The 23,802-nt window shown below is 37.4% G+C and overlaps 4 protein-coding genes across 5 annotated transcripts; 3 read left to right on the forward strand and 1 right to left on the reverse strand.

Annotated features, from left to right (window-relative positions):
- Positions 1-1,581: 1,581 nt before the first annotated feature.
- On the forward strand, positions 1,582-3,523 carry LOC116168741 (ubiquitin carboxyl-terminal hydrolase 30 homolog). Its single transcript, XM_031484711.1, has 7 exons — positions 1,582-1,970; positions 2,016-2,188; positions 2,236-2,517; positions 2,565-2,783; positions 2,837-2,989; positions 3,036-3,226; positions 3,275-3,523. Exons 1-7 carry the CDS (start codon positions 1,712-1,714, stop codon positions 3,384-3,386), a joined length of 1,389 nt encoding a protein of 462 aa, XP_031340571.1. The 5' UTR covers positions 1,582-1,711; the 3' UTR covers positions 3,387-3,523.
- Positions 3,524-3,736: 213 nt separating this feature from the next.
- On the reverse strand, positions 3,737-4,987 carry LOC116168742 (methylthioribulose-1-phosphate dehydratase-like). Of its 2 annotated transcripts, XM_031484713.1 has the most exons (4): positions 4,819-4,987; positions 4,639-4,763; positions 4,134-4,588; positions 3,737-4,085 (listed from the first exon to the last, which is right to left on the reverse strand). In XM_031484713.1, exons 2-4 carry the CDS (start codon positions 4,733-4,735, stop codon positions 3,921-3,923), a joined length of 717 nt encoding a protein of 238 aa, XP_031340573.1. In that variant the 5' UTR covers positions 4,736-4,763; positions 4,819-4,987; the 3' UTR covers positions 3,737-3,920. The 2 variants fall into 2 exon arrangements, with proteins under 2 accessions (XP_031340573.1, XP_031340572.1); XM_031484712.1 differs by having other exon boundaries at positions 4,639-4,986.
- A 2,221-nt stretch (positions 4,988-7,208) lies between these two features.
- Positions 7,209-14,108, forward strand: LOC116168753 (gamma-tubulin complex component 6-like). Its single transcript, XM_031484732.1, has 12 exons — positions 7,209-7,750; positions 7,799-8,022; positions 8,073-8,331; positions 8,377-8,613; positions 8,660-8,868; positions 9,874-10,163; positions 10,213-10,435; positions 10,485-10,719; positions 10,768-10,960; positions 11,620-13,279; positions 13,470-13,714; positions 13,760-14,108. The coding sequence occupies exons 1-12, from the start codon at positions 7,597-7,599 to the stop codon at positions 14,046-14,048; spliced, it is 4,218 nt and encodes a 1,405-aa protein (XP_031340592.1). The 5' UTR covers positions 7,209-7,596; the 3' UTR covers positions 14,049-14,108.
- A 5,330-nt stretch (positions 14,109-19,438) lies between these two features.
- LOC116168795 (facilitated trehalose transporter Tret1-like) lies at positions 19,439-21,324 on the forward strand. The gene is made up of 6 exons (XM_031484781.1): positions 19,439-19,538; positions 19,591-19,694; positions 19,745-19,963; positions 20,012-20,408; positions 20,456-20,590; positions 20,636-21,324. Exons 1-6 carry the CDS (start codon positions 19,475-19,477, stop codon positions 21,127-21,129), a joined length of 1,413 nt encoding a protein of 470 aa, XP_031340641.1. The 5' UTR covers positions 19,439-19,474; the 3' UTR covers positions 21,130-21,324.
- The last annotated feature ends 2,478 nt before the right edge of the window (positions 21,325-23,802 follow it).

Below are 23,802 nucleotides of genomic sequence, written 5' to 3' on the forward strand. Positions count from 1 at the left end.
TGTAACTTTTGATGTAGTAGTCCGATCTTGGAACTGTTTGGAATTATGGATTCTACAGGCCACATTCTATAAGAAAATATTTTTTTCCGGTCGATCTGAGACAATTTTTTTTTCTGGCCAAAAAAAAGGCAGTGTATTCCTTTTTTACCAAAAATCGACTGCACCAAAATTTCTCGGGAAAAAACTTTTTCTTATTAATTTGGGTGCGTAGAATCCAAAACGATTCGTACTTTTCCGATTAGACGTCTCCATCAAAAGTTATGGGCAAAAAACCAATTTCGACAAAAAATTCAAAGGGCTGTAACTTTTGATCTAGTAGTCCGATCTTGGAACTGTTTGAAATTATGGATTCTACCGGCCACATTCTACAAGAAAATATTTTTTTCCAGTCGATCTGAGACAATTTTTTTTCTGGGCAAAAAAAGGCAAGTTATTACCTTCCTTTTTTACCAAAAATCGACTGCACCAAAATTTCTCGGGAAAAAACTTTTTGTTATTAATTTGGGTGCGTAGAATCCAAAACGATTCGTACTTTTTCGATTAGACGTCTCCATCAAAAGTTATGGGCAAAAAACCAAGTTCGACAAAAAATTCAAAAGGGCTGTAACTTTTGATCTAGTTGTCCGATCTTGGAACTGTTCGAAATTATGGATTCTACAGGCCACATTCTATAAGAAAATATTTTTTTCCGGTCGATCTGAGACAATTTTTTTTCTGGGCAAAGAAAAAGGCAGTGTATAACCTTCCTTTTTTCCCAAAAATCGACTGCACCAAAATTTCTCGGGAAAAAACTTTTTCTTATTAATTTGGGTGCGTAGAATCCAAAACGATTCGTACTTTTTCGATTAGACGTCTCAATAAAAAGTTATGGGCAAAAAAAATTCCTGTTTTTAAAATTTAAAATTCTTATTTTCGTCATTTCGTGAAAGGCAGGACGCAGGTACCTCACCTCAATAGCAGTACTAAGTACCTGATACCTATTTGTTATTTTGGGCATCAATGTAGCGAATTGCCGATCGATGCCGAATAGCCAAATCGTTGACTGCCAACACTGATCACTCACTGAATAGTGAATACTGAATACTACAGAATATTTAGATTTTAGTGACTTTAGACGTAAATACGCCACTGGTTTGATGTGTGTTTATAGCTCAGGTTTATAGCGTTGCCGGTCGCCATGTTGAGGCTAAATTGCTAAACTTTGGTATAGTGTACCCTTTTTTTGCGAGGTCCTATGCTACCTTGTTTAAGTTAACCCCAATATTGCAGTCGAAGGGGGTTTATGACAAGTTGTCACCACTGTTCCAATACCTATAGTAAGGGGCGGTTGCACAAAGACAGTTTAAACCTAGCTTGGAGTTAACCAGTGGATTACGGTCGAGGATTGGTTGAAATTTGACGTTTTGTCAAATTTCCACTAATCATATGTCTTAATCCATTGCGTTAATTTAAACGAAGTTTAGACTGCGTTTGTAGTAAAGTAGGAACAACTGTCACGCCTTGTTGATCATGGAGTAAAAGTAATTGAACGCAACCACTTAGGAAGTGTCTCTGAAACTTGTATTCTAGATTGGAAGTGACTATTGATTCGACATAAATCGAAACCGAAAGTGGAAAGGTTCATAAACCAAAAACAAAAATATTTCAAAATTTTAAGTAACAACGGAAACTTTCACAAAATACCTCTCAACAATGCCTACATAGTAAGCAAATGGAATCTGAGAAACTATTAGTGGCTGCAGGATTAACAGCGGCAGCAGTTGTTGGTGCTTTCGTGTTCTGGGGGCCCGCGACACATTCTGGACGCGGTCGCGGTCGCCTAGCCGGATTGGTAAACTTGGGACAGACGTGCTTTTTAAATTCGGTGTTACACGCTCTTGCGGCTTGTTCGCAATTCGTCTGTTGGCTTGATATCGACTCATCTGCCAAAGATACTAGTTTGCGAGTGACACTGTCAACAGTCTTATCAGGTTTGAAGCCATTATAATGACAAGTTTTAAGATTTTCTTTCATAGTTATAAATGGGACGCATAAATCTGTTCAGGAGACATCGTTTGCTCCATCTGCGATCATTAATGCACTAAAACGATTGGGATGGGTGATACCGGCCGGCGAGCAGGATGCACATGAACTACTCAATGTGCTACTCACCACTCTGGACGAAGAGATGCAGAAAACCTCTAGAAAGGTCTGGTATATTCCGGTTGTGTCACTTCTTAGAGTGTACTGTTTCAGGCCGGTTGTCTCTCTCACGCACTGGAAATCTGCGACATCGGTAATCCGGACGTAGAACCGGAAAGCTCAGAAGTTGAAAGTATGGGAAGTGTAATGTCTCTAAATGACCTGTGTCGTCCGAGCAATTTATCTTGGCGGGGTGGTGCCAACCATCGATACAGGTGGATTTCTAGGTCCTGCCGTTCCTTGCAGTTACTAGCAGGACCGCCCGTTCAAAGTTTATCACATCCATTTAGTGGAACTTTAACTAGTCAGCTGAGGTGTACCGAGTGTAGTCATAAGGTATTTTCATCAAGTGAAAGTTGAAGTAAAATAAAGGATTATTTTAGTCTGCCGTCCGTTATGATAAATTTGAAAGTTTGTCCTTGCCCCTTCCATCTGGTATGGGCGATTTGGGATGGGGTCGTCACAAGTTACATCAACTTCTGACGAATTTTGTCACTCCCGAAGTGGTCTTGGATGTTCAATGTGAAGGTTGTAACGAAGGGCGAGATCCCACGTCAACTCCAATTTATTCCAAGCAAATAAAAGTGCTAAATTTTGGGAAGGTAAATTTTCGCTGTACCTGAGAAGTGTTGTGATTACCTACGTGTATTTCCAGCTACCTTTATGTCTTTGTATTCACATTTCGCGGAATATGTGGCAGACGGGGGCCATGTCAAAAAGACAGGACTATGTTCAATTTCCTATTAGGTTATCACTAGCTCCGTACACTTTCTTGCAAGCCCAGAACCAAAGGAAGCTTACAACCTCGGTGAGTAGTAAGTAGTTGCCTCATTGTAGTGAATGGTTTGACGTAGATGTACACAAGTACAAGTGAAGGAGGAAGTCCTTTATCTAACAGCATGCCTTCGGCATGGGGAGCTGCTTCCTTTTGTGATAAAGCGGCTGAATGGCGTAATGTGTATCAGCTTGCTGCTGTAGTTGTACATACAGGTAGTGCGCACTCAGGTCATTTTATTACTTACAGACGTGGACACCAAAATACTAAGTAAGATTTAACAAAATTTTAGTGGAGTTATAGCAATTCGTATTTTAGGTGGTTTTATACTTCTGATGTAGAAATTCGAGAAGCAACAATTGAAGAAGTCTTACAAAGTACAGCTTATATGCTGTTTTATGAAAAAAGTACAAGTTTTGGGGGGTTTTAACTATCAGCATTAAATATAAAGTTCCTTTATGTTAATATTTTTCGCATATTAATTTTTCTGAATATTGATATGACTCAATATTTGTGATAAAGCCTGATAATTGTTTTATTTAAATATTATATACATATAGGCGTAAACAGTTTGTGGTTTCTTTGAACAGTGCCTTTTTATAAGTTAACTTTGCATGGAGCAAAACCAGATTCTTTCTGTCCCAATAAAAAATCTAAATTCCCAAAGAATTGACTACACAAATTTTCATTAACACCTTACATAATCCTTTGGTGCGAAAACATGCACAAACATGAACATGAAAACTATCCGGGTCGCACAATGGGATCAAATAAACACAATTGACAATGGCAAAATTTTTTTCCGAAACACATGAAAGAAGTAAAACAAAAGCCCTCAAAGAGAGAAAAGCTTGTTTGGCATGTTACCCCGCACGCGCGCGGTCGACATGAGGGTACTTTGTTAAACAATTATGGCCACAAATTATGACAAATTTTACATTGTAATGAATATTTAGGTATACCACTAGTGCTTTAAGGAATTTGTTTTCTGATATAATAGTTCATATTCTTCTGGCTTCAAGTTAGCATTTAAACCAAGCTGCTTCATATGAATTACAACATCCATCAGGTAGTCATAACACTCGGTCATTGTTTTAGCTTGTTGCCAGGTATCACCCCAAACATATATCTAAAATTGAAGGCGCTGAAGTAGATGATGTTAGTACATAATACATACCCCATGTCGTCTAACAAGAACTGCACATGTTTCTGGATACTCTGCAATGACTTCGGCCATTCGATCCTTTAAATCCTCCTCAAAAGGAGTGTTTTCGATAATTGGTACAACCAACTCTTCGTCGTATCTGTAATTCCTTCCCAGCTTGGCGTTTTTTATACCTTTAATCATCTCCAAATGAGTACACTTAAACTCCTTTCCCGGAAACAGCATTGTGACGAGGAGTGCATTTTTTGAGTGAGTGTGTATAACTGCACCTGCGTTCCTTTGAGTATATGCACACATAAATAACGGCGTACACTGGCTTTTCTTCAATTTTTTTTCTGGAGGTGGTAATTCTAGGTCTTTTCCGTTGATATCTTGCACAAACATATCAATTGGTTGCAGCCTTTCCTTTTGTACTCCGGAAGGAGCAATATATATCTTCTCACCATGTTTAATACTGATGCCACCACCTAGTGAAGGTATTTATGTAAGCGAATAATATAATACCACATTTACCTACCGGTTCCAGTTACCCACCCTAAATGGTAAAATTGCCTACACAGTTCCGGAATCAAGTGTTTAGGGTGTTCATTATCTGCTAAATTTTGGACAGACATCTCACATTTACTTATTGTAATGAAAAACCTGCGGGTCAATGAAATTAATGCAAACTTAGTTGTTGGGATGCCTAGTTGGAGACCTTGACTATTTATGTTTAAAGGTCAAAGATAACCACATAACCTTATTATGGTCAAAGTTTACACTGATATGGTCGTGGTTTCAGAAATACGGATAGAAGACTTTAATCACACAGTAGAAAAGCCACACATTTGGTTGTGATACGAGAAAAGCTCAAGAAGTAAGGTTAATAGTTCCTTTGTGTTGCATAGTAGTTCCAAGTCGTTCTACAGATAGTTCAATTGCACTTATGTGAAAGTTCTGATGACTTATTTAATACACAATGGTGCAAAATATTTAGTTGCTAGAAGATTCTGGTAGGAGCATAGAACATTTTAGAAAACCCATTACATGTTTTACAGCGTATTTCAAATATCTTTCAGAGAGGGCTTTATAGTACAGTAACTGTATACAGACAGAATAGCCATGTCCGCTATGTTTTTTTTTTCAATTTACCATTGATCTGATTGGTTTACCCAAATTATTAAATTTTGCTATGGTTACAATAATGCTGTGACTACAGTGACTTTATAAGGACAGTGGCGACAACTTATCATAATCCGCCATATTGGAGCTAAAAAATTGATTGTAAGATCAATATACCTTGTCATGTCAAATTGTGAGCGTAGAATAATAAATGTCAGTTTCATTTAAGTAAAGATTCTTGTTCAAAACGAACGGCGCAGAAATGATCGTTTAAAGCTTTGCAGAACAACCTATGGGAAAACAAATGCCTCCCAAATTCAAAAAGGTATGGGTATATGGAAAACGGTATAATAAGTATGACATATGGTGCAATATCCAAAATGTACATATAAATAATCATTAAATTGTGTTTGACATTTCAGTGTCTTCTGTCACTTCTTGTCCCCTGTCGCGTGTTGCTCCTTCCGGACTTAAAAGTATTTCTTTAGTCTCTTAAATGGAAGACAAAACACGTTGATCTAGTCCACGGAGTACAAGAGATCAATATTCCATGTGCTCCAGCAAACATGAAACCAATTCAAGCGTATTTACGATCACAATTGAATTTGCTGCTAAATTTCGGATAAGCTGCTTCTCTAACCAGTTTTCTATCTAAACTCATTAGGTATTTAGGGCTTCTGAAAAAAATTTTACATCAATTACCTGTCGTAAGGTTAGGCACAGTTTTACATCTAAAAACACTAAGCGGATTACATACCTTATAATATCGTAATAAATCCAAACTATATGCGTCTTTAAAAATCGAGTTTATATAAAACTGGAGACGGAAAACGTAAAATAAAGCAAATACAAGAAAACTAGTAACATGAAGCCGTGACAATTACAGGTGACACTGTCAAAACAGTATAATTAATAATTATAGCACGGAGTGTACCGCGTCGTTTTGAAGGTTTTCTATTGGCCAGTTTGGAATTTAGCTCCAATATGGCGACCGGAACCAACGACCAATCAAAAACGAGATACCCTGTTGTCGCCACTGTCTCTATAAAGTCACTGTAGCTGTGACAATTGTGTCCAACAAGATTAATTCATCACTTAGTTTCCAGGTTAATTTCTAACAATCCGGTGTATATGGTCAAAACATAGTGGCGGATCTCCCAAGTCCCAATAGAAGATAACACCTGTATGACCACACTGTCTTTATAAAGTCACTCCCGAAAAATCACTGCAGTTTATAGAGTTTTTTAGCTCCTTCTCTTTCTTAAATAGCGTCTAAGGGGTTTGCGTCATAAACATATTATCCATAGTCATATGAGATTCGTCTATGGTTATCGTTAGAATGCTGTCGCAAGTACTTGCAATCTACAACTCCTACTAATCTGGACAAATTTTAACAGCATATTGGATAGTTTTGGATTTTTTTATTGTTTTCTCGAGACCCTTATGTTCTTTCCTTTAAAAAACCCTGTAAAGCGTTGGAAGATCTCAAAATGCCTAAGCTGTATTCAGATCGATCCTTAGAAGATTTTTCGAAGCAACCTGATGGATTTTCGAGAATAGTTCAGCGACGTTTTCAATAACTTTGAAGCACCTTGCCAAAGCATATCAATGCTTTTTCGCATTTTTAAAGCTAAACTCTTCCCATAACGTTCTATCTTGGTTCATATAACAATATGGTTCTATATACGTTTCCTCTAAAACACAACCGTTCTTCATATACCTTTAGGCTTATTCTGTGGATTTTTGTACCCTTTTTTGGGTATTTCCTAGGCTTACCTAGTTCTAGAAGGTGGGCGAAAAGCTTTTTATGGTTCTAGATCACGTATAAGAAGTTCCTGAAAATCATATTGGTCTTCTGAAATACTTCGGAATGCCTTTTAAATCCTTACCAGAGGAATCAAAAGCTCCCAGGTCCACTCTCTAATACTCTCCCAAAGGTTCTTTCCATCACTTTATAGCCACCTAATTAACAGCACTCGCAAAGTCTTTTTCAAAGTTTGATAGGAATTTGCCAAAGCAATCTAGATGTTTTCCTGAGTTTTATAGACTCCCACTTTTGGAACAACCAACAAAGTTCTGGAAAGGGTTTAGTAGGAAAACTAATTTTAGAGCATCAATCAATTTCCAGAGCTTTGAATGCTTTTTACAAAGCCGATTCGGGAGCCTGAGAGAACTGGAGTTCTCACAAATCCATATTTCTTTGAAAAGGCCAAAATTTTTGTTAGGATTTATGTCGTTTCAATAGGCACTTCCTAGTTCCACAGACAACTGGCTGCATTCAGTTTTTCTTGTTTTTGTGGTTATGTTTTGACATTTGTGTAATTTAAAATTTAACTGTCAGAATGTAAATAAACAAATTTGGGATTTGAACAAAATGGATTGTAATTTAGACAGTATTTACGATTTAATAACAAAATTATGCGAAAAGTACGCCTCCTTAAACCAAAATTCAGGTCGCTCAGGCGAAAATATCAAGAAGCTGCGCAAAAAATGCTACGAAATATTGCTTTCGAGAAATACCAGCTCGGGTACGAGGATTTCTTGTATCTATATTATCCGCTAACTTAATTTTGCAGTTGACTCGTTGGAATTGGAAGGCAATAATGATCCAGTGTGCCACTTACTTGCGTGGGAATACATTTTAAAGTCCGACTATAGTTTAACAGATCAAGCTAGAAAAATTAGGAATTGTTGCGAGAAATTGGAAAATCTAAATGTATTTGATGATCAAGTAAATTGTAACATTATGATGTGCTTATTGCACCTCAGATCCGTACCAAAAGGAGATGATTCGATAATGGTAAGTTATCGTAAAGTGACTGCATTATCGTTCTGTAAAATCTGTTTAAGGAGAAGAGTCTCAATCGTGAGTTGGAAGGCAAATTTAGCAAACCTTTGCTATTCCCAGCGTTTGATAATAGTAAATTTCATCTTAGCGACGACGAGCTTTTGTATGGGATCCCGGGTTATGATAGTGACATGTTTAAAATGGGTAATCGAAGGGTAGTGTATAGGACATCACATCATAAGAGTGCCAATGACTTCATAAGCCACAAAAAAGTACAGGAAGCTATAAAATGTGCCGAGGAGATGAATGTTTCTGACCAAAGTACTGTACTTCTGCACTATGTTTTTGTTCAAGTTTTTCTTGTAGATTTAAACATCTGGGAGGTGGCGTCCAGGAGCCCTCCTAGTGCTCAACGAACATGGGAGGAATTCGGATATTCGTGCACTAAAAGGGAGTTTCCCTTCTTATGCGAGTCCATTCCTGAAACGACCGCATGGGTCTGTAAGTTGTCCTCACAGGTGGAAAGGTGGGGCACCCCGAAACCGGACGCGCGGAACGTTTTAACCTCGCAGAGATTCGTGCGAGATATTAAATACTTATTAGGTTTGCACAACTGTTGGGACGATGTAGGTGTTATTTTACTTTGTAGTCGGCATCGAAGCAAAAAGCTTTCTTGTTAAGGCCGATGGGGAAATGATGATTAAGCCTGGGATATCCGTTGAGGGGCTAAGTCCAGGTGCCTTGAAGTCGTATTCTGATGATCTCGTGTTTTGCAGTAGGTGCTATAAAGGTTTAGATGCTCTGTGTTCGCAAAATCCCTTCACTTTAAAGGAGACGAATAATGGTTACATATTTTTTGTAAGTAATTTGTCGTGAGACTAAGACTAAAGAGATAGGCTCAGTCAGTCTGTAAACTAATTTACGTTGGCCTTGACCTCATTTGAAAGGTCTTTTTTCATCCTACAAAAATGCTTTATACTTTAGGTGAAAAGGTCGAAATTATATGAATTTATGTAGCCGAGAACTGCTGTTTAACAAAAGGCATTCGGACAAGGTAACATCACATAGGTGCTGAGATGGTACCTGAATATGTATTTTTGAATTACCATGTATAAAAAATTTCCAACCAAACGTTACAGTAAATAAATATGTTTTTATTAATAATAATTCTGCCTTTGTTGTCATTATACTTTTCCATGGCCGAAATCGTTTACCTGCATTTCCCGTGAAGTCACAGTTACATCAGCTATTTGGGATAAGGTACGTTTGAATTCTATCTATTTAAATAAACTGAATTGCGTTTGCGCTTCTCTGAACAATTGTTTATAACGTTGTTCGTAAGGTTTTGGGGTTATTTATAGTTGAATTTGGCATTAGAATATCCATTTAAATTGTATATTACATTTAAGATAGAATTTTCCGTTACGAATCGAAACTTGACATTGTTTATTACCTATAACGTTTGCATCATAAATAAAGCAGACGTTGTATCTTGCATTTGACAGTGTTTATTGATTTGAAGATATAATTCAGTTAACATATCAATTTTGATGGGATATTTAAATTTACCGCTTTATCTGAATTATCCAAATTACATTTTGGATATACGAATACCACTTTATTTATTTACCACGTACTTTAATAGACAAGCAAAAAATGTAAGATCCATTCAACGAGCTATAACCTAAGGAGCAATTACAATTACTTTTAGCTAAGGCTTGGGCATAAGCGACTACTTCTCAATTTAAATTAAAAACGACCTTTTCAAAAATGGTCTCGCAAGAAACACGGGGCGTGAGCGTATCTGTGCAGTCTTAGCATTCCCTCTTGTAATTACCCTAAATACTAATTGCCGACTTGTAGGAGCTTTGTGAAAGCATAAAGCGCTATTTGTCATACTACCGACTGGCCATTTTGTCTATTCCCAACTCATTCAATTTACTTATGCTGCACCAACATACGAGGCAGTTAAGAAAGTACGTAACCGCATTAGCTTCGATTTGTAAGGTCGGCCCATATAAGAAATCCATGACTATTCCACATGGGGTCGCCTTACTCAATTATCTCTTCCAGCAGGTTATGAGTCTTACAGATACGAATCTCATAATGGTACTTTACTCGATACTCTATCCTTGTTGTCAGGTTTACTTCAGGTAACAGATCTAGCTGCTAACGGTTTATGTTGTAAAGAAATTGTTACAGTCGATTTTTGCAACAGTGGCTTTTGCACGGCTCTATACACGACCCGTATGGAGAATTTTTTATAAATGTGCATCCAAAGTATATTACAACAAGAGGTCGCACGTACTGGACTCGAAGTTACACTTTAAGACACGATATCGTACCTGATTTCATCGAAAACTTAACTACAGACGTTTTACTGTGTGGAAAAGCGATGAATTTGTTGAAACTCTGCGTGCCTAATGTGAGTAAGCGGGTGATAAAAATGTCTCCACTCTCATCTCCCATTTTAGTCTCCGCTGTGCATGTATATAATGGAGAAACGGCCGGAAATTATCAGCTGCTGTTTAATGGCCGACCAGCTTTCCGTAGCTGAACGCAACAATTACTCGTATTACTTGGAGGCCACGGCGGTTTGCGGCCCTCGAGTCTCCCTCTCGCAAGTGATTAATCTCTCTCGCGAGAAAAATCACACTTATCTCAACTTGATCGCGAAGAAACGCGTCGCGACTTTGAGCAGAATCGAGCGTAAGTAACGCCAATGAAAGTACACGATAATCGATTCTACGATTTCAGTTGAGAGACGGCAAGAGTCTGAGAAAGAAATTGAAAGGCGTCAGTCCGAGATGAAAGTGTTGCAGGACGAGTATACGGAGGCGATGCGTGAGAAACAGACGAAACGCGCCGACGAACTCGACGCGAACATGAAAATGCTACGTCAGAATATTTGGATAGAGAATTTGTATAATAAAATTATCGAGGAGGAATCGTAAGTGTCTTGTTTTGTTGTGGCCCCACGTTGGGCGCCACAATTTTCTGAGGTTTTTAAAGGAAAGTCGCCTTTGCATGCTCACGACTTAATTGCTTGAAGGTTTGTAGCAACGTGGGTATTTGCAGAGTTATTAATTATATTTAATGATTCGTAACTTTGTTTAAATAATCGCGTTTTAATTGTTATCTCCGGTCGTTGCGATAAGAAGTTTCTGTATCGATGCGTAAGATAATTAAGCAGGTTTTACGGTCGTAAACACAGTAGTTATTCGACGACGCAGTAATTTTGATAAAGGAGATGGTTCAGAAAGAAAAAGATAGAGAAATGGTTTTAAATAGCAAAAGAAGATTTTAATCATCGTTTTTTTGGTGGTGAAGAGATCGCGCTCGATTCCCGCATTACGTTCCTTGATATGACTCGTTATCGCCAGACATATCTTTGTTCAAGTTCACTATGAACCGGTACACGTGTAAATTTTCGTATGCTTATCAAAATATAAATTCGAAAAATTTCTGTTGTAATTCTAAAGTAAAATTGCTAAATTTTTTGCTCCTATTGATATCAACGGTCGATTAGTGGGGGCCGTGTGTAATGTTTTTGAGTTATTGATGATAGTGTAACTGGATCGCTCGTATTAAAGTAATTATTTGTTTCAGTAATGATCTAATCCAGTATTATAACAAATTATATGAAGCATCTGAAGTTAGACGATTACACTTTGAAAAACGTTCGCAAAACTTGCGAAAAATATTAGATCTCGGTAATCCGCCCGCTCCCAAATGCGAAAAGGTCGAGGTAGAAGACACATTGGAGGAGAAAAGTACGCCCGACGACAGCGACACCTACCTCTCCACGCACGAAGAAGTCGCGGAATCGTCTAGCGACTACGTTCTGGCGAGAAGCGATGGTTCCTTGCTTGAACCCAATTTAAACGACATAAATGCAAATTCTGTTCAAACCTCCGAACCTAAAGAGGCAGAAGAAACGAATACAGTCAAAAGCATTGCGAACGAAAATTTTGAAATCGCCAAACGAAATAAAGCAAAAGTAATGGCTGTCGAAATGAATATAATTACAGGACCCCTGCTGCCGGAGAAGAAGACGATCGAAAGCGGAACTACGCAATTAACCGAGGCCCAAAGAAACAAGTTAAAAGTGTTGTCGTCCGAGTTCGGTATAGAGCTTCCGACAGTTAACAATCGTAATATAAGTGCACCCTTGAGTTCGTTAGAGCTTAATCGAAATCGCATGATGATTAGTAGCGATTGCTTTTCCAACACTAATTACCTTAACGAGCAGCAAAAAATTTTATTTGGCAGTATTTGCGACAATGAAAACTTCTTGAATAAAAATATCGATACTGATAATGGCAACGAGAGTAACATGACTAAGAGATGGGCTAACAAGAAACAGGAGAAGCTCTGTTTGGATTTCAGCAAGCTGAATAGCAAAAGTGACACCACTTTATTGAAGGCCAAAGTAAGTGAAACGAAACCGTGCAAAAGCCCCAAATTCGAATTAGATAAGGTATCGCCAATGTCAATAGACTCCACCCCTCTCAGTAGCAGCGTGACCACTCCCAGCAGATCGACCATTAATTTTGACAGGCCCGAAATCGACACCTGCGAAACGGCGACCGCCACAGATTTCGACGCGGATTTTGACACGCAGGGCTTCAGCTTTGAATTTGTGAAACAGGACCAGGCGATATACTTTGAAAATCGTAAATCCGCCTTCAATTTACACAACGAGGTGGAAAGTCGCGTGTTAAAGAAGAGCATTTCGAATAAGGACGCCAAGGCTGTATCGACGAACTGCCTAAAGCTCTATTTACAGCAGAGCATTCTCTTTCCACTCAGCGCTCAATTGAAGTTAGTAACAAATGAGCTGTTAAAATTTTTCATCAACGATCAGCAGTACCTGAAGCATCTGACCAGTTTGCGAAACTTCTTCTTTTTGTTGGACGGCGAGTTCGGAAGGAATATCACAGAAAATCTCTTTATAAGACTGTACGACGTAAATTTCCCGATTGATCTCATTAACGTCCATACGCTAACGGTCTTGGTGTACAAGGCGCTCGACTACTCGACAAAGCTGCAAAATAACTCTCAGTTTTTATCATTTCGCATTAACGCATTGCCCCAAGTGTTCGATTTGGGTGATCCGGACGTGTTCGATTGCATCTCGTTAACGTACAAGACCTCTTGGCCTCTCAACATCCTTTTACCTTCCGACACCATTGCGAAGTATGATGAAGTTTTTAAGTTCCTATTGAAATTGCATCGAATTTCTTGGGTTTTACAAAATGTATTTCAGGTAAATGCTTTAGATATTTACGTGAGCGACACAGCTTTAGAATGTGTAAGTGTGTCTTCCTAGAAATTTGGGTAAAACTATTTGTCATTTACATCAAAATATTGCCCATTAGCCTCCTTAGGCCCTGCAGCTTTGTCGCTCACGGAGAGAGCCACCCTGTGTATGGGCGTATAATGACGCTTTCTTTCAGGACTTGAAAACGCTGCTGAAGGAAACTGAATCAAGAAATTTGGTTCTCATGACGTCGCCCCAATACAGAAAACTACATCAGTGCAGGCACATTATGACACACTTTATCCAAACTTTGCAAAATTACATTCTCGGCGAAGTCCTTTTCAGTAGTTGGGAAATCTTCGAAAACCATCTTCAGTCCGTTACAAATATAGATCAACTGTACGCGTTGCATACAAGCTATATTAAAAATATTCATTTTATGTAAGTGACCGAGTACTAAATTCGCTCTTCATGTTTGCATTTCAGGTGCCTTCTCAAACAGAAATCGGCCCCGATTCAGAAGGTACTGCACAAAATATTTATTGTGATATTAAAGTTTTACGATTATCTCCGTTCGCGATCTTGGATATCCGTGAAAGGGGTTTTTATGCATCCGAACTTTAAGAAATTGGAAGATATATTTCTTAATTTTCAAGAGTTGGTGTTATATTTCTTTAAGATTGGAGATAAAGTTGTTAGATGTGGTTACCAACCTCATTTATTGCAGTTATTAAATATGTTAAATATTAATCATTATTATAACAAAGTTCAATAATGTTTGAGATAGCCCATTACAGTACAGTTATTGTTAGTTTAAAATCATTTCCAATAAACATCTGACTAATATGCGTCAATTTAAATGCAAATTGTCACAGATTATCTACAAAGCAGTGTACAGAGAGTTATCATATATCAAAACAAAGAATAAGGAAGTATGAATGTAGGACGAGTGGTGCATATCTTCAATTCCAAATGAATTATAACAGGAGATGAAATTATTTAAACTTAATTCAGCTTGAGACTTGGAACGTCGCTAATTCCATATACTTTGAATGAATTAAATTAATGAGTCCTAAAAATGAATTGGTATTCAAGGAAGATAGGGAAATTGAATTCACAAATGATATGATAGTCTTCAGTTTAGTGCGGGGGTTATAGGTTTCAACCTTGCATTTTGTGACAACTTTATGAAACTTTCAGAGGATGTTCTAGACACTAGTTTTGTACTTTCTTACATCTAGGAAGGTTGAAGGGAATTGTCAAATACCCAGAGAGAATTTATTTAGGGTATTTCACGTGGTTTGCATATTTTTAAGGCGCTTTTAACAGTGCGGACAATCAAATCGTGACGGAGACTTCTTTTGGCTGCTGTATTGAGTATTATACAGTTTAACTATGCTCTAAAATATTTATTGAGACATTACAACGCTGAAAGGAAAGTTAACGATAACTATGGCACTAAAATTATTGAACCCTATCTTGAGAACACTCGCCTCCGGAGTCGCACAATTCGGTGCAGGGCATGTCGGACTTGGCACAGCTGCAGTATCTTTGTGTGCAACCTTTCTTACATCCACATTTTACTAAGATTACAGGAGCTTCTTGAACTGGAGGTTTTCAAGTCCAAACAGGCTTCCATTCTTGATCTTCACTCGAGATTCTCCAACCCCAATCACATGGATCCGAAAGTTGCTGTGGCGCCACGAGACATTGTCCCCATACATGTCCTGCGAAAGTGTGTAGATTAAGTTTGTTTGTTGAATATGGATTCAGAGCTGGGCAGAATACTTTCAATTCAAAATTAATAAGGAAAAGTGTTTTCCCGAGAAATTTTGGTGCAGTCGATTTTTGGTAAAAAAGGAAGGTTATACACTGCCTTTTTTTGAGGCCCGAAAGAAAAATTGTGTCAGATCGACCCGGAAAAAAACTTTCTTATAGAATGTGGCCTGTAGAATCCATAATTTCGATCAGTTCCAAGATTGGGCTACTAGATCATGAGTTACAGCCCTTTGAATTTTTTGTCGAAATTGGTTTTTTGCCCGTAACTTTTGATTGAGACGTCTAATCGAAAAAGTACGAATCGTTTTGGATTCACCGCACCAAAATTAATCGGGAAAAAAACATTTTCTTATAGAATGTGGGCTGTAGAATCCATAATTTCAATCTGTTCCAAGATTGGGCTACTAGTTCAAAAGTTACAGCTCTTTGAATTTTCTTTCGAAATTTGTTTCTAGTCTATAACTTTTTATTGAGAAGTCTGATCGAAAAAGTACGAATTGTTTCGGATTCTACGCACCAAAATTAATAAGAAAAAGTGTTTTCCCGAGAAATTTTGGTGCAGTCGATTTTTGATAAAAAAGGAAGATTATTATACACTGCCTTCTTTTGAAGCCCGAAAAAAAATTGTCTCAGATCGATCGGGAAAAAACATTTTCTTATAGAATGTGGCCTGCAGAATCCATAATTTCAAACAGTTCCAAGATCGGGCTACTAGATCGAAAGTTACAGCCCTTTGAATTTTTTGGCGAAATTGGATTTTTGCCCATAACTTTTGATTGAGACGTCTAATCGAAAAAGTACGAATCGTTTTGAATTCTACGCACCAAAATTAATATGAAAAAGTTTTTTCCCGAGAAATTTTGGTGCAGTCAATTTTTGGTAAAAAGGAAGGTTATACACTGCCTTTTTTTGAGGCCCGAAAGAAAAATTGTGTCAGATCGACCCGGAAAAAACTTTCTTATAGAATGTGGCCTGTAGAATCCATAATTTCGATCAGTTCCAAGATTGGGCTACTAGATCATGAGTTACAGCCCTTTGAATTTTTTGTCGAAATTGGTTTTTTGCCTATAACTTTTGATTGAGAAGTCTGATCGAAAAAGTGCGAATTGTTTTGGATTCTATGCACCAAAATTAATAAGAAAAAGTGTTTTCCCGAGAAATTTTGGAGTAGTCGATGTTTGGTAAAAAAAGGAAGGACCTTGCGAAGTATTCCAATGCTAAATATTTGTAAAAGTATTTGAGTTACAAATACAAATACAGCTTCCATAAAAGTATTTAATTACAAAGTATTTGAATACTTTAAAGGATTTGAATAGGTACTGAAAAGTATTTACAAAATCGAATACTGCCCAGCTCTGTAACGTGGGGACAAATACCTGAAGGAGATGGAACAGAAAAAAGACAGGGGTGGAAGAACAGAGAATGTACAAATAGAGAAATGATTGCGAAAAAAAGAAGAGGGGAAATGAGAGAACAGAAAGAAATGCAAAAGAAAATGTAAACAAAAGATGGTGAAACAGAATGTATACGTAGATCAAGGAAATAAAAACAGAAAAGGATTTTTGGAAGAGGATAAACAGGAGGCAATAAAGTCTATATATAGGAAAATCACGATAATCGTATCGTATGGGTGGTACTCCCTAGGTACAGACGTTTTCGGGTCGCATCAACAGCCGTAGGTATAGAATTTATGCAAGTCCTGAAAGATTAAAAAGAGAAATGGAAGAGAAGAGGTTGTTGGAGGAAACACAAATGGGCCTCATAAAAGGGAGGGGAAATATGTATTACACAGATTGGTGGAAATGGAATTGCAAAAAAGGGTGTAAATGGTGTTTGTGCTTTTCATGGACTTAAAGGCGGTGTTTGGAAGAGTAGAAAGGCAAAAATTATGGAAGATGATGGATGATAATGGCAACACAGGTAGAACAGATAAAGGAAATGTTGGGAAGAATGGAAAGGTATTGGCGCAAATTTAATCTGTGGTTTGGGAAAGCAAAGGAATACCTACAGTTAAATGCAGAAATGTCGAAGACGATAACATTTAGGAGGGGGGAGGGGAAGGAAAAGAGAGATAGAATAGAAATGGAGCGAAGAAAGAATAGAAAAGGTAAAAGAAATTAAAATTTAGGGTACCAAATGCGAGGCAATAATGGCGCAAATGCGCAAATAAGAGAAGTAAGGAATACGTGTATGGTTGCGATGAGACAGAGGTGTGGAGAATAGGAGGGCGGGTTTCAAGAACAATTTCAGAACAAGAATTCGATGCAATGGTGAGACAGGTGCTTATGTACGATGGGGGTGAAAGGAATGGGATGAACTGGAAAGTGGATGGAATACAAAGAAGGTATTATAAACGGGTATCACGGCTCTAAACGGAAAGACACAAAATTGTATATTAGGGGAGGAAACAAATATGGAGAAGATAAGGGTAGCGTCGGGACGCAGGGCGGTATAAGGTTCGAGGAAAGGAGAGAAAAAGAAAGCGAATTGGTAAAACAATTATACTTGACGACACGGATGAACGCAAAAGGAATGTGAGAAGAACAAAGAGGGAAATATTATGAAAGAAAATGGATACGGACCTGACCGGAGGAGAAAGGATGGAAAATGAGCTGACAATGAGGGACGTGGATGCACAATTACATCAACAAAAGGGTGAAGATAGAAAGTGCATGAGGAAGAGGAAGTATAGCGGTTACAAAAACCTAATAAGGGAGTGGTTACCAAAATTTTTATGCGAGGGAATAAAAATAATGGCGAGTTTCAGATCTGGACCTGAAAAGAGAGACAAGGAGAAGAAAATGTCGAATATGTGGCGAGGAAGAAGAAAACATAGAACACATGTTATGGAATTGCAAGAAGGTGGAAAGGGCAGTGAGAAGCAGGAGTGAAGTGCTGGAGGATGGGGGAAAAGGCGAGAAGTGGATTAGGGGTAGGGGGATACTAAAGAAAAGAGAAGATGGGGTACAGAAAGTAGCTAAAAAAACGAAATAAACCCTGAAGTAGGAAAAGACCCTAGAAAAAACCTATCTAACCGCAGAAATGGAAACCTTTTGTAGCCAATCGTATCTCATTATAAGACACATAAATCTAATGATGCTATCTGGACCTGGAACCATGTCCCAACTTATCTTAAACATTGCTGGCTGCGGAAGTAGGGGTTTATTCTCTGAAAAATGTGTGGAAAAAAAAGGACTGGCGGACTGCTCTTTTAATTGTATAATTACCGAATAGCAGCAAATAAAACCTTAATCCAAACCAAACGATACTAAATGCAAATAATATAGGACTGCATTGCATGGCATGAATAAAGTAACGGTTCTATTTATGAATATAATGACAATATAATATACCTACTCATCCGTCCGTTCGTGTGAAGGATCTCGGCGCTGGAAAATTTGTGTAAAATCCAAATTTATGCACAAATTTGGTCAATGAGACTGTAAAACACATTATACTGATGCACTAGGACTAAATTATTTAGACCTTTCCTCTCTTTCGCTCTCAGGCCAAGGACATTGTATTTCTAATAAGCTCGATCTCGAATGAGTTTATCAATTACCTATTTCCCAAAAATAGACGCGTTTCATGAACAAATAGTCAACAAGATTTAATATTTGCTTCAACAATTGCCCCAACAGTTTGATTGGTTATTATCTCGTTTATTTAGAACAGATTATTGGGTCTACAACTGGTGATATCCCGCTTAAATTCATGTTTTTAAACATTTTTAGATTATAATTCGTGAGACCATTAAGAATTCCAAAAATTGAAATGGTTTGTCCATCTATTGATCCATCCGCCCATCTGTTCGCCCAGCTGCGTGTCCGTGCGTCTAGACCAATTTATTTCATTTTGAACCACTGTTAAGATTGCCTAAAGTCTTGCGTGTAAAGACCAAAATGTGCCAAATTTTTAATCGTGTGCCCATAGTGGTGCCAAGTAAACTACTAACCAATTTTTGATTGGGCGGTGGAGGTACCTATAGATAGGTACGACACCCTTGAATGGTATTTTACTATATAGAATGTGACAATGCACAAAACCTTTTCTCCAGTTCCTCATGTTTCAAGAACGATGTGGCATAGAGGCAGAGTTGGACAAAGTTAATCTAAAAATTTAACTACGTTAATCGTTATTTCGTTACTACAAAACAATTACCATTCTGTATTATCCAGTATTATTATTTTGTTTGTAATAATAGACAATTAGGCTCTTAGGAGGTAGGCCCAGAGACCACTTTTGCTGTGTGCAAACATCCATCCCACACCAATTCCATGAATTTTAATAAAATAGTGTGCTTTAATACAGTACTATACCAAATATGTTATCATAAATCTAGTAATGACCTGTTTATCTTGAATTGTTTTTCTTGGTAATGTTTCATCACGCACTCCTAACCTTCTAACTTATGTAGTAGAAATGCTGAACGAAGAACACATTACAAGAAAACCCAGATACTTACAGTATTTTGCAGCGTTTTGTGGTAAGCGAAAATCAACAACTATTCGTCAGTGACTTTCCTTTTACAACAATAGTCGGTCTGCTACAACTATCTCAGTGTGCGAGTTTGTCATGGGGATCACCGACCTTATCGCTATTGTTAAAATCAGATTCGCCAATTGGAAAACCGATCACTATCGTATGTATAAAATTGGGTTGATATTATTTTTATTTAACATCAAACTTAAGGACGATGCAGCATGGATGTTTGCAACGATCTACTTTGGCGTAATCGTCGGGTGTGTTTTCCTTGTATTACTTCTGGAAATACTGGGACCAAAGCAGATTCTTATAGCAGGCGCTATATTAGCAATAATGTCCTGGATTGTTTTAGGAATCTCTAAGTCTTTGGAAATGTTAGTTATTGGACGCGTGATTGCCGGCGTCGGTGATGGACTTTCTTCGCCCGTAAGTGTCTCAGTAGCTTTAATATTTTAACCTGACAGTTTCCCCCAGTGCATAAGTATTTACATATGCGAAATAGCAAGTAACGACATTAGAGGAAGACTTGGGGCAATACCACTGTTTGTCGGGATTTTTGGAAATTTGTTTCTTGCTGGCGCGGGTCGATACTTGGAATACACAACACTTATAGTCAGTTGCGCAGTTTTCCCAATAACTTTTCTGGTACTGTTCTCCTTAATGCCGGATTCTCCATACTTCCTAATGAAGAAAGGCAGAAGATTTGCGGCGGAAAGGAATTTAATGCGATTGTTAGGTGTGGAAACGGCTGGTGAAGTGGCGCCCGTACTAAGGGAGGTAGAGGAAACTGTAGAAAGGGAGATACGCCAATTGACGTTCATACAATCATTGCTTACACCGCAATTTCGACAGGCGCTGCTGATAGTGTTCGGTAATTTCTTTGATTCGTTTATCTTGAATGAAAAATTCTAATTTTAGTGGGTCATAATATTGTAAATTTTTGTGGACTTCCATTCATGAGTGCGTACCTGCATGTCTTGGCATCATCAGGTAGTATTAGCATGTCCGATGAACTAACAAGCTTGTTTTTTCGTATTGTTCAAGTTCCTGCAGGTAAAGTCCCTAGTAGTGGATATAATTTTAAATACAATGTTTTAGTTGTATTTGGTGGTCTATTGGTGGACAAACTTGGAAGAAAGCCATTGCTTTGTCTGTCATCGCAAGGGGCAAGTGTGGCTCTCTTTGGACTGGGCGCTTATATCTATCTGGACGGAGTAATGAATTTAGAAACGGTATCATTTTTACCAGTATTGTGTTTAACGATGTACGGGTTTTTCGTTTTCTCGGGTATACTGATGTATTTGCCATATTTTGTTGTTGGCGAGATTTTTACTGCAAGGACGAAAAAAGTCGGCTGCCTTGTTGTAACATGTTACTCTTCGGTCATTGTGTTTTTTCAACTACAGATATCTGGAAGTATGTATGAATCATGGGGTTTGCACACGATCTGTTGGTTATTTGGAGGAGTTTGCTTCCTTGGAGTGCTCTTTGGTGTGTTCTTGCTACCTGAGACAAAAGGAAAAAGTTTCGCTGAAATTCAGAGTAACCTGAGATCTGCACATGAAGAAAATAATGCTTCAAGAATAGTTTAATTCTAAGCTGAAGAAAATGCAACCAATCCGATCATCAACATACGTGACACTATAAATAGTTTATTAAGAATAATAACGGTGGATCGTAGAAGAATAGTAAGTAAGTAAGTAAGTAATTTATTGTGTTAATACATTTAAAAAATGCTTACACTCGTCCGTCGAAATCGTATAACACATAAAACACATAAAATACATGAGACATATAGATAACAACCTCAACAATATTAAATAACATGAAAAATCATTTAGAAATAAAACAATTAAACCAAACAAACAAACAAACAAACAAAAAAAAATACAAACAACAAAAAAAACTTAAGGCGTTAAAGTCTTGAGGTCGTTATCTAAAAACTCTTGGATGTTATATATTGGATTTTCGCGTAAAAAAGTTTTAAGTTTCTTGGAAAAGAGTTGTTCATTTAGAGATTGGAAACAAGAAGGTAAACGGTTATACAACACAGGGCCCCAATAATTATGTGCCGCTTGCGACGTTTTTAATCGTAATCTATCATTATATATTTGATTTTTGTTCCGAGTATTGTAAGAATGAACATTTTTATGCGTTATATAATTTGATTTATTTCTATGAACGGACAAAACTGAGTCAAAAATGTATTGTGATGGAGCTGTTAGAATTTGCAACGATTTAAAGATATTGCGACAGTCCTCCCTGTAGCCAGCATTTACAATATTCCGCACACAGCGCCTTTGCATGGCAAACGTTCTTTTCATTGCTGTAGAATGACCCCAGGAAATGATGGCGTAACTAATGATAGAATGTGCAAAGCTATAATAAACGCACTTTAGAACCTTCACAGAAACTGAATTTGACAAATGTTTTAGCATATACGCAACAGATGCCAATTTTGCACAAACTTTATTTTCGTGCTGTCTCCAGGAAAGCCTGGCATCGATCTGCACCCCTAGAAAATTAATGGAGGCTATGTCTTTTCTACCAATATTTCTTAAGGAAAATTGAATTTTTTGTGTCTTACTATCGTTTATTACCAATCGATTGGCAGTAGTCCACATTTTTACCGCGGTTAGTGCATTATTAATTTGTTCCTCACTTTTAGTAGGATCAGTGGATGTAACTGTGATGGTTGTATCATCGGCATACAGCGTGAAGATACTATTCCGGTCTGACATGTAGATGTCATTTACATAAATTAAAAATAAAAGAGGTCCAATTATGGAACCTTGCGGAACCCCTAATGTGATATTTCGACAATTTGATTGTATGTTATTATATTGCACAAACTGTTTACGATTATTTAAATATGACCCTATTAACTGTGTGCTTTGACGAGAAAAATTATAAAGTTGTAGTTTTCCTAACAGTACATTGTGAGGCACTAAATCAAACGCTTTCGTTTGGTCGACAAATATTGACGTGCAAAACCTACGTGCCTCTAAGCTATGTATTACGTCTCTGGTGTAATTAAGTATCGCCGTTGTTGTAGATAGACCTTTCCTGAAACCGTATTGATTACTAGAAAAAAAATTATTTTCTTCCATAAATTTAGCAATCCTATTTTTTAAAATGACTTCAAATATTTTAGAAAAAACAGGTAAAATAGATATGGGTCTATAGCTGGCAGGTGCATTAATATCACCCTTTTTATAAAGGGGAATAACGCATGCTAATTTTAGGACATCTGGAAACGTACTGCATTGAAGACATTGATTTAATAACGATGTTAGTGGAGAAATAATAATGTTGATGATACATTTAATAATTTCAAAATTAAGGCCGTACGCGTCTCTACATTTGCTGGGTTTTAAAGATTTAAAAGAATCCCTAACTTCAATCTGTGACAACGGTGCACACACATTTAATGGAGATGAAGCCGTGCAGTGGGATGATAAATAAGATAGAGGATCAACAACACTGCTTCTCATATTATTAACTAAGGTAATAGCATCATTTATAAAGCCTTGATTAAAGGATTCCGCATCTATTTTGGAGGATTCAACAGTAGTTTTGGACTGACCTTTGATGACTTTCCAGATGGCTTTTGAAGAGTTTGTACATTTTAAAATGTACTTGTCGTGAGCTTCGATTCTAGCTTTTCTGATAGCCAAATTGTACTTACGTCTAAATGATCTTAATATTGATTTAATGTATTCACTTGGAAATTGAGAATAAATATCCTGTAAAAATTCTAAAGTATTTCTCATGACTCTCAATTCATCATTGAACCATCGAATAAGAGGGGCATGGTGAGTACTCTTTACATTTTTTTCGGGAAATGCTATATTGCATGCAGAGACAATTGTATTTATAAAGGTATTGAATTTGCATTGAACGTCGTTATCAGTATCTTTAACGAATTCAAAGCTACAATTATTTAATATATTATATAAAGCTATTTTACCAACCGTTGTAATCGGACGGCATTTAATTGGACCTTCATTTTTAATGGAGGAATTTTTTAGGGAAAGATTGACCTTCACACCGGAATGATCAGAAAGGAGCGTATCTATAACTGCAGAGGAGTTCGCTTTGATATTAATGAAAATGTTATCCAAACATTCATATTTAATTTTATTATTAATACTACCAAATTGATTATAGCAAACGCGCTCCCCAAACTAAACCCCCTCCCCCAAACTCGCCCACAGGAAGGGAAATTTCAACATACAAGAGAAGCTTTTAAACCCAATAAAACT

Source organism: Photinus pyralis, unplaced genomic scaffold (genome assembly GCF_008802855.1).
Source record: "Photinus pyralis isolate 1611_PpyrPB1 unplaced genomic scaffold, Ppyr1.3 Ppyr1.4_LG4, whole genome shotgun sequence".
NCBI lineage: Eukaryota > Metazoa > Arthropoda > Insecta > Coleoptera > Lampyridae > Photinus > Photinus pyralis.

What these genes read in the sequence shown, in the direction of transcription:
- LOC116168753 (XM_031484732.1), top strand. Translation starts at nt 7,597, where the DNA reads ATGGATTGTAATTTAGACAGTATTTACGATTTAATAACAAAATTATGC. An exon ending in AAGGAGATGATTCGATAATG is followed by an intron (nt 8,023 to 8,072) that starts GTAAGTTATCGT and finishes AATCTGTTTAAG; the next exon opens with GAGAAGAGTCTCAATCGTGA. An exon ending in AGATATTAAATACTTATTAG is followed by an intron (nt 8,614 to 8,659) that starts GTTTGCACAACT and finishes TTTACTTTGTAG; the next exon opens with TCGGCATCGAAGCAAAAAGC.
- LOC116168742 (XM_031484713.1), bottom strand. Translation starts at nt 4,735, where the DNA reads ATGTCTGTCCAAAATTTAGCAGATAATGAACACCCTAAACACTTGATT. An exon ending in AGGGTGGGTAACTGGAACCG is followed by an intron (nt 4,589 to 4,638) that starts GTAGGTAAATGT and finishes TACCTTCACTAG; the next exon opens with GTGGTGGCATCAGTATTAAA. An exon ending in TTCTTGTTAGACGACATGGG is followed by an intron (nt 4,086 to 4,133) that starts GTATGTATTATG and finishes CTTCAATTTTAG; the next exon opens with ATATATGTTTGGGGTGATAC.
- LOC116168741 (XM_031484711.1), top strand. Translation starts at nt 1,712, where the DNA reads ATGGAATCTGAGAAACTATTAGTGGCTGCAGGATTAACAGCGGCAGCA. An exon ending in TGCAGAAAACCTCTAGAAAG is followed by an intron (nt 2,189 to 2,235) that starts GTCTGGTATATT and finishes GTACTGTTTCAG; the next exon opens with GCCGGTTGTCTCTCTCACGC. An exon ending in AAGTGCTAAATTTTGGGAAG is followed by an intron (nt 2,784 to 2,836) that starts GTAAATTTTCGC and finishes GTGTATTTCCAG; the next exon opens with CTACCTTTATGTCTTTGTAT.
- LOC116168795 (XM_031484781.1), top strand. Translation starts at nt 19,475, where the DNA reads ATGCTGAACGAAGAACACATTACAAGAAAACCCAGATACTTACAGTAT. An exon ending in GTATTTTGCAGCGTTTTGTG is followed by an intron (nt 19,539 to 19,590) that starts GTAAGCGAAAAT and finishes TTACAACAATAG; the next exon opens with TCGGTCTGCTACAACTATCT. An exon ending in GTGATGGACTTTCTTCGCCC is followed by an intron (nt 19,964 to 20,011) that starts GTAAGTGTCTCA and finishes AGTTTCCCCCAG; the next exon opens with TGCATAAGTATTTACATATG.